The 9341-nt window shown below is 39.7% G+C and overlaps 1 protein-coding gene across 2 annotated transcripts; it reads left to right on the top strand.

The window, feature by feature from the left end:
• Positions 1-855: 855 nt before the first annotated feature.
• Positions 856-7203, top strand: LOC117325754. Of its 2 annotated transcripts, none has more exons than XM_033882193.1 (2): positions 856-983; positions 5384-7203. In XM_033882193.1, the coding sequence occupies exons 1-2, from the start codon at positions 930-932 to the stop codon at positions 6770-6772; spliced, it is 1443 nt and encodes a 480-aa protein (XP_033738084.1). In that variant the 5' UTR covers positions 856-929; the 3' UTR covers positions 6773-7203. The 2 variants fall into 2 exon arrangements, with proteins under 2 accessions (XP_033738084.1, XP_033738085.1); XM_033882194.1 differs by lacking the exon at positions 856-983 and adding an exon at positions 2222-2333.
• Positions 7204-9341: the final 2138 nt, after the last annotated feature.

Here is a 9341-nt window from a genome sequence, read left to right as displayed (position 1 = left end):
TTTAATGAAGTTTGTATAACTATTGGTATACAGGTGTTTAATGAAGTTTGTATAACTATTGATATACAGGTGTTTAATTAAGTTTGTATAACTATTGATATACAGGTGTTTAATGAAGTTTGTATAAATATTGGTATACAGGTGTTTAATGAAGTTTGTATAACTATTGATATACAGGTGTTTAATGAAGTTTGTATAAATATTGGTATACAGGTGTATAATGAAGTTTGTATAACTATTGGTATACAGGTGTTTAATGAAGTTTGTATAAATATTTATATACAGGTGCATAATGAAGTTTGTATAACTATTGATATACAGGTGTTTAATGAAGTTTGTATAACTATTGGTATACAGGTGTATAATGAAGTTTGTATAACTATTTATATACAGGTGTATGAAGAAGCTTAATAAGTATATAAAGCTAGAGTATGCATGTGTGTACTAAAGACGTCCATGTTTTGTACAACAATAATAAATGGTATGCCAACGGCAAATAAGTAAACTTTTTTAAGGCAAGAAAAATACATGTAACTTTAAAATATGCAGAAGACAACAGCACAAACATCTAAAATAGCATCCTATATATGATTATTGACAGTACGCTTGGTGAGTCAGCACCACACTGGCAATGTTACACTGATGGCAAGCACTGATAACGAACGCGATGGTAACTAAATTCGTGTTGTGTAAACAAAGAATTTTAGTCTGGGGTTCTTTAAATTAGATCAGTTGGCCTGGATTATTTCCAAAACAAATGTCTGAATTATTTTTAGCAATTGCTGAATATTTTTATGCCTAGGAATTTAGCTAGGCAGCGGATCCAAAACATTCTGACCACACGCGTTCACCTGTAAACTGATACCTTTGCAGAGTAACCTCCCCCTGGTTGCTAAGCTGAACCATTGCCAACATTAGTTCAAGGGTATATGGACGATATGGCGGAGGAGCTTGAGGAATCGGATATGGAACAGCTAACACTGGTTGGTTTTCTTTAATTATTGCCGGTTATCGTTGTATATATAATCTAACAGATGTAAAAAGTTGTTTTGAAAAGTCGACAGATATTATACACATTATAACCCATTCTCACGTAGAGTTTGTCAGAATTATCCCTGTGTGTGTAAGATGCTGACTTCGCCAAACTCAGAACAACACTGCGCAATTGCAGCGAGGATCGGTCTGGAAGGATCACGTGTTTTTTGTTATTGTTTACGTTCTTGAGAGCACGTGCTGACTTATGCGTACCTCTCACGTGTACTTTCTCCGTTTCAATATACATGTACCTACAAATGATAAACATATACCAGTTTAAACGATATTAAAGTTAACTGGATATGAAATCTGTAGAAATTTTAATTCCTTTAATGGGAATATATACTAGTATCCCCTGTAGTATGTTCAACATTCTCACAAAGATAGTTAGAAATATTCGTGATATATATTCACCAGATGACCCTGAAGTGGACATTCCATGTACGTATAGTCACGGAGCCATCATACCAGACCAGGTTCAGTAACATTACACCATCACAGCATGTGATTGTGTAACTTCTGTAGGCACAATGGGTGGCAATATATTTAGCCAGAATATTGTATGTAGCGGACGCAAAAGCCGTTAAATAAATAAATAAATCAGTATTAGGAACGACAGTATTTACATGATTATCGCAGACTCGATCGCTATTATCTGTGACACAGATGAATGACATGCTACCCAAACACCTGAATTTAGTCATATTGAAACATCGAGCACACAAAGGGGATCTGAGGAAACTAGGGTATAAAGGGAAAAGAGAGCATAACATGGAACCATAAATGGTGATAGTCGGCACAACAGCTTTAGTGTTGTCGTATTTGTAAAATGTCCCGAAGAATATATAGTAGAGAGACACAAAACCAAATTCCCGATTATACATAGGGCTCCTATACATATTAGTCATTGTGAAGTGGAAAGAGCAGGTCTTGTTTTCTTAATCCGCGACCTCGGGGAGTTATTATTTATTACATTTCTTTGTTCGTATGTTGCTATGAAACATGGCTGGTTGCCAAAGACGCATATATTTGCCACAAACACGGATATGTAGAGAATTGTTTTTGTGTCAAATACTAAATCAGGTCAAAGCGTTGTCCCCAAATTAAACCTTGGCATTAACACTAACTCCTCCTGTACGCGTGTAAACACTGTATCGTCACAACTTCGCAACGTAGAAAAGTGAAGTGCACGCGAGTGCGCGTGCATTGTAGACAAACTAGTGTATGAGTGTAGACCACTGTACGTAGACTGCCGTAGTAGATAGATAGTCGGCATGCTGTCTTCTGATCTGTACCATGTGAGTACTTAATTATATTTAAATTTTTTTTTTAAATATTTTCTTTGTTTTGCTAAAAGTACTTATAAAATGTCGTTGTGTTCATTTGCTGCAAAATATTAAAATCAAATCCATTTCCTGTGTTGTTACACTGGCGCAGTCGGAAAGCTAATGCGTAATATTTACGATGTCGGGCACATGAACGCAGAACTAGAGTCAGTTCAACGTGTACACAACTTTTGTTTTCTACCGAGTAATAATTGATTGCTGTGTTGCGTGGATGTATTTTTACTGTAGCTACGTTCAATGTTATCGCTTTTTTTCTACTACATCATGATTTCCCAAGGAAGATCGTTCATTCAGGAAAGTCAAAAGCTTGCGTTGTGTTAAAGGACAAAGAAACGTATGTTAGAGCTAGATTAAAGTTCGTGGAGGAATGCTGATCCGGTACTTCAACAAATTGTATTTCTACATATTTTCTTCTGGTTGGAAAGTATGGTTTATGTAAGGAAGCCATCTGGATACGTCGAAGTGGGTCAGTACTGAATCGAGATGAGGGGGTACATAGGCTCTCGCACACATATGACCAGTTGTTAAGCAAAGTGTAGCATAATCGAATCATTTCGGTCCAATTACAATGCTGCAGCATAGTATTGTAACACACCTTCAAATTTCGAGGACAATTCGTTTTACACCTTTGTGTACACATTCTGTCCTGGTCACGTATCTGATGAAGCCAGGTGACAGTGTACATACCGTAAGTGTCATCTAAACGTCACGTATAAACATGCATTGGTTGTGTAACAAAATCATTTCATTAACCAAATTCTATATTATATATCTTATATTATTTATAAGATATTTCATTTATTTTTCTTTAAAAGATATACTTTGTGTCATATCTTTCATCATATATGAAATATCTTCTAAAGAAAAGTATACGAGATAAGATAAGATACCTTATTTATTATATAAGATATCACACAGTATATAAGTACTGGATCAGCATTGCTCTATTGATAAAGGATAACGTAACTTGCCATACAAAAGTGTCACCTAACCTTTTTTTTTTTTTTTACAAATTTACTGTCAGTATCCGTTTGTTTTTGTCAACAAGAGGTTCTACTTCATTCGGCGCATGTGTTCCTTGTCAGGCGGGGTCTGGTCAATCCGTTGACAAACTTTGAACAGGCTGTCCTGTCGAAGGCGCCAGGTGGATGAATAGTATATATATGCTTGGTACAATTCCGTATCCGTCGTTAAGCCTGGCTCACAAACCGCCGTCCTTACACTCCATGATTTAAGTATGGCAAAAAGCGCCTAGGAACTTGTAAACTTTCCAGCACGCAAGCACGCACGCACGCACGCACGGTGGTTGTTAACCGTACCCAACAAACTCTACGTTTCCCAAGAAACACAAATGACGCAAGGGTGCTGTGCTTCCGAAGCAGGGAACGTGCGACCGGTCGTGGGAAGAAATCCGGTAGTCCAAGACGCATGTTCGGAACTAGTACGGTGCCTCATACATTGACCTGTGTGTTTACCGCAGGGATAAAAGGTCGTGAACAGCCCGCGATTGCGCAGCACGCCATTTGATATCCCTTGAATGATTCCAACAGAAATAAAATATCGATCCCAATTTAATAAATTAAAAGTGTTTGAAGTCGGACTTCCCATCAGTTATATTTGTTTGACACAATATATTATAACTTTTATTTAAATGCTAAGCTATTGCAGCGTGGACACCATTTAGGGGTCCAAAGAATGGGGGATGTTTCCTTGTATCTTTGTCTCACGAATGCATATATAACTTAAACTACACGTATCAACGTAATAAAAAATGTCAGCTAATGAGGAGGAAAAAAACAAACATTTCACCAATATGACTTTTGACCACGAACAAGTATATTGGTTATATTGCATTTCAAATTATGATATTGATTTCAACTTGACCTGTGACCTTTGGTGACTTGACACAACTTAACACTTACATGTACAATGTAGTGGTAATCTTGATTTAACGGTTTTGCATCAAAAGCATTCCGCTAAATTCAGACTGTGTTAAATTAATCTTCTATTCAGTTATGTGCTAAAACTTGATGCATAAAATATACATGTTTACAATACAATGAAAATCATGTCACAGGGACACCTATAGAGCGACATCACATTTTACATAAGATATACGAATTAAAAGTATATAATGCTGATATTGATAAACGATTTGACCTGTGACCTTTTGTGACAAATATGTTGACAACTGCCTATAACTTTACATCATTATAAGATATGACATTCAAAAGTACAGGGTTTATAATCGTTGAGAATCGATATTCAAAAGTACAGGGTTTATAATAGTAGAGAATCGATGACCAATTTGACCAGTGACGTCTGATGGATCTATTGACCTTTGACATAAGAGTACAGTGCGATCAGTTTAACTTTGTGACATATAATTGTAATTGTATAATTATAAGATTTTAAGGTCTTTCCAGTAGCCAATATTAGGTTCATCAGGGGATCGATCTCAATGAAATTCAGTGAAACATATTTAGCTCGAACTCTGATAACTAGAATATCCTGTTTAACTCAAATCATTATACAGTGTGTATTAGAATACATTCGGTTGCCTCGAATAATCGGGAAATCCCGAAGTTTTTTTCATGAACCATCGACTTCGAGATAAAGAAGTTTGACTGTATTAACAGAAAGAATTGAAAGGAAACAAAACAAACTATTGACATTTAAGTAGCTGTCTCACTATATATATATAGTCTCGCTTTAAAATCAGAGCAATACTGTCCCGCCCGTTGCTTCCAGAAGTCCTCGTCAGATCAGGTCACACCTGCGATGTGACCCCCCCCCCCCCCCCCCCCCCCCCATAACTGTTTATATAGAGCGAGTATACTGACATGTTTTCATGGACATCAGACTTCAATTATACATATATATGCATGTAAACCTTGGGTTACATTGATGCATGGGTGTTTGGAAAACAGGTGCCTTTTAGTAGTACTAAATTGTGTCTGCTACAAGTTTAATAAGTCATTTTTAACTTACTGTACTTCCAGTATCTCCGGCTGTTTGGTTTCGACAAGACAGGAGAACCGGAACTTGAAGACGTCGAGGATGAGTATGGCTGGGCTCGTCTTCCCGACATTTTACTGGAGGAGATCTTTGCCATGTTAACACCCAAAGCCCGTCACCAGGCGTCGCGAGTGTGCAAGTCATGGTACAAAACCTTCTACTCACCGCGCGTCTGGGATACATTTCTTTTCGAAGAGGGAACGCTCACAAGGAGACGCTATAACTTGTTCAAGGGGTTCACACGCGAGTTGTGTCCCAGAAAAGCACAAAGCTGTCTTAATAATGTCGGATCTCTCTTTAAGAAAATAAGTATTCGTCCAATCAGTGACTTCTATAATCTTCTCTTCTTGGGTGTCCTCAGTTCATTCCTGTCTTTCTTTGAGGAGTTCCCGATGCCCATGTTACACACGTTTCAGTTTACTTTTGCGTGTGAAAGTCGCGGTATCAATGGCAATATGATATATGGAACTGGCGGACAAATCCTCCAGGAGCTCAATACACTGATTGCCTGCATGAAGAACCTGAAAACTCTGAGCATCAGCCATCTCCTACTTGCCGAGGAGGACGTGCCTGGTTTGTTTGATGCAGCGCTTAGATATAACAGTGAATCTGTTCGTTTCCTCGAGATCGTCAACTGTGCGAAAGCCGATACTCCCATACCACAGCTGGCGAAGTTCGACTGTCTTCAGAGACTCACGGTCAGTAACCAGCATGTTGATGACGAGGTGGCCATCCTCTTGGCAGGGACTGGTCTCTCTGACCTTCGTCTGGTCCAGGATAAGTATACATGCGCCACGGAACCCGTTTCAGCGGATGCCTGGCGCGTCATCAAAGACATTGCACCGTATTTAAAGGTGACACTCGAAGTTCGCGGGAAGTGTAAAAATTCATTGTTACTTCAACCTCACGCACCTGTGGCCAGTATTGTTTTCGACACGCCATACTCAAAGATATCGCATGGTGATGCAATGGACATTGTCCACTTCTACAGAAAGACTCTTGAAGTTTTTATCCAGAAAGGTATCCCCCGTGTACACGGATCCAGATCATTCCACGAGAGAGGCGATTCTTCATTTTTAATGATGGTGAAAAACTGCCCAAAGCTCAAAACTCTTGTCATTAATGAACGGTTGTCAACAGCAACAGTGCTTTTACTTTCCCACGAGAGCAAGTCGTTAGAGACGTTCCTCGTACGGGCAAATGCTATCATCAAGCGGGCTGATTGGCCACGGGACCGAGAGTGGTCCGAGGAATTTTACAGGAATCTGCGAACAAATGCACGTTGTTATGACCGGATGTCAGATGAAGTTGCGCAGAAACATGACTGGAAATGGCGACCTTTGTCGGACAGAGAGTTCAAACAAATGATTTAAATTAGCATGTTTGAAATCCTATGATTAAATGATACGACACAAAAACCATCAAACGCAAATAGAGTATATATGGTTATTTCTGGGTAGTGCAATGCCTGTCCTCTCGTTTAGATTTTTATACATTTTGTACATTTGTTTTATATTATATATCCCTTATTTTCCATATGTATAGGCCTATACAGTACAGTGAGATTTAATCTAAGGTTAACCTGGCCTGTGTTGTACCACGATTTGATCGCTCCCAATACGTATTTTATACTGGGCATTTCCGTCTTGATTTGACTACACTATCACGTGATTTGTGTATTTGATATGCAGATGAACTTTTCTCGTCGTTGCCTTTGTGATATTGTAATACATATATCCTTAGAACCGTGTTGTTATTGTGGCTTAAATATTCTCGTTTTGATAAAAAAAAAAATCTAAAACACGATGTGTATTGATTCTTCTTTTGAGAAAGGTTAGCGAGATGACATGAACAAACGAATCATCACGGGGTGATACTTTAGGTACCTAGACAACTATATTACCGACAATCTTTGTGTTCTTGCTGCCAAACGTTCGTGCTAACGGTTTTGCATGATTTCTTTTACAGGCCAATAAAAGTATGTTTGGAATGTATGAGTATAACTTGGCATAACTGGGAGTTTCTGGAATTTTCTAAAATTAAAGAATGTAAAGTGTATCGACTGTTTTACGACGAACTATTTGATTACTTAATTACTAGTTCTGGTTAAATTAACGTTATATACTCAATAGCTCGGTGGAATGTTCATCGGGAAAATGTACTGTACATGGTACACAGCATGCCAATGACTGGGCGATGTATTGAAATTATTACAGTAACTTTTATCTGACGTAGAACTTGAGAATGACTCGCTTTCGTATAAATCTTTATAAAGGGGCCACAGAAGCTCAGTCGGTTGGAATTCAATTCTATTTTGTTTTATTTACGTGGTAGTCATTAGTTACAAACATTTACATTAAATGATAATTAAAAATGGCTTATTAGACACGATGTCGTGCTCATAAAACAAAATAAAAGTCCAATCTTCATGAAAATTACTGATATCAACCATCAAATTGTAGTAGCATGGCAACTTCTTTTTCTGTACATAGAGCATTGGTTTACGTTACCTCAGGTGACGATCCGAGGTAGGCAGTATAGACGATCCGAGGTAGGCAGTATGGACGATCCGAGGTAGGCAGTATAGACGATTCGAGGTAGGCAGTATAGACGATCCGAGGTAGGCAGTATGGACGATCCGAGGTAGGCAGTATAGACGATTCGAGGTAGGCAGTATAGACGATCCGAGGTAGGCAGTATAGACGATCCGAGGTAGGCAGTATGGACGATCCGAGGTAGGCAGTATGGACGATCCGAGGCAGGCAGTATAGACGGTCCGAGGTAGGCAGTATGGACGATCCGAGGTAGGCAGTATAGACGATCCGAGGTAGGCAGTATAGACGATCCGAGGTAGGCAGTATAGGCGGTCCGAGGTAGGCAGTATGGACGATCCGAGGTAGGCAGTATGGACGATCCGAGGTAGGCAGTATAGACGGTCCGAGGTAGGCAGTATAGACGATCCGAGGTAGGCAGTATGGACCGTCCGAGGTAGGCAGTATAGACGATCCGAGGTAGGCAGTATGGACGATCCGAGGTAGGCAGTATGGACGATCCGAGGTAGGCAGTATGGACGGTCCGAGGTAGGCAGTATAGACGATCCGAGGTAGGCAGTATGGACGATCCGAGGTAGGCAGTACGGACGATCCGAGGTAGGCAGTACGGACGATCCGAGGTAGGCAGTACGGACGATCCGAGGTAGGCAGTACGGACGATCCGAGGTAGGCAGTACGGACGATCCGAGGTAGGCAGTACGGACGATCCGAGGTAGGCAGTACGGACGATCCGAGGTAGGCAGTATGGACGATCCGAGGTTGGCAGTATAGACGATCCGAGGTAGGCAGTATGGACGCCCCATGTTGTGGCGATATGTGTTTCTCGGAGAAGGAGCTGAGAAACTGACCAGTCTGTACCTTTGTGGCTTTGTCCATGGGCAAGACGCGTAACCCTACTTGCTCTGGATAGCATGCGTCGTGCCTCTCGTATGTTGTTCAGCGAGGTAGCCACCAGCTACTACAAGGAGAATCCATCTAAAAATGACCGTGGCTGTTCACGGGGCGATAAACTCAAACTAATTTGATTAGATGTGGCCTTGTGTAGAATTAAGATATGTTACCGTGTCTAATATATCCGTTGACGAAAAAAAGGCAAACTCGATCGAGAACTATTACATGAATTCCTTTTCATTAACTGACCATGTGTTAAATCATTCAATGAGGGAAACTAAAATAAAAATGGGATGTTGTTGACAAATATGCAAAGCCTACCATGATTAATACATATCCAGCGATTAATACATATTTGCAATTAATACACATACCACAATTAGTACACGTGCCACAATTGATACATGTATCACAATAAGTAAACGTGCCACAGTTGATTCACGTACCACAATTAATACACGTGCCACAATTGATACACGTACCTCAATTGATACACTTA

The sequence above is a fragment of the Pecten maximus genome, chromosome 4 (assembly GCF_902652985.1).
Source record: "Pecten maximus chromosome 4, xPecMax1.1, whole genome shotgun sequence".
NCBI lineage: Eukaryota > Metazoa > Mollusca > Bivalvia > Pectinida > Pectinidae > Pecten > Pecten maximus.
This window is presented reverse-complemented; position numbering and strand designations above follow the sequence as displayed.

What these genes read in the sequence shown, in the direction of transcription:
- LOC117325754 (XM_033882193.1), top strand. Translation starts at nt 930, where the DNA reads ATGGACGATATGGCGGAGGAGCTTGAGGAATCGGATATGGAACAGCTA. An exon ending in ATATGGAACAGCTAACACTG is followed by an intron (nt 984 to 5,383) that starts GTTGGTTTTCTT and finishes CTGTACTTCCAG; the next exon opens with TATCTCCGGCTGTTTGGTTT.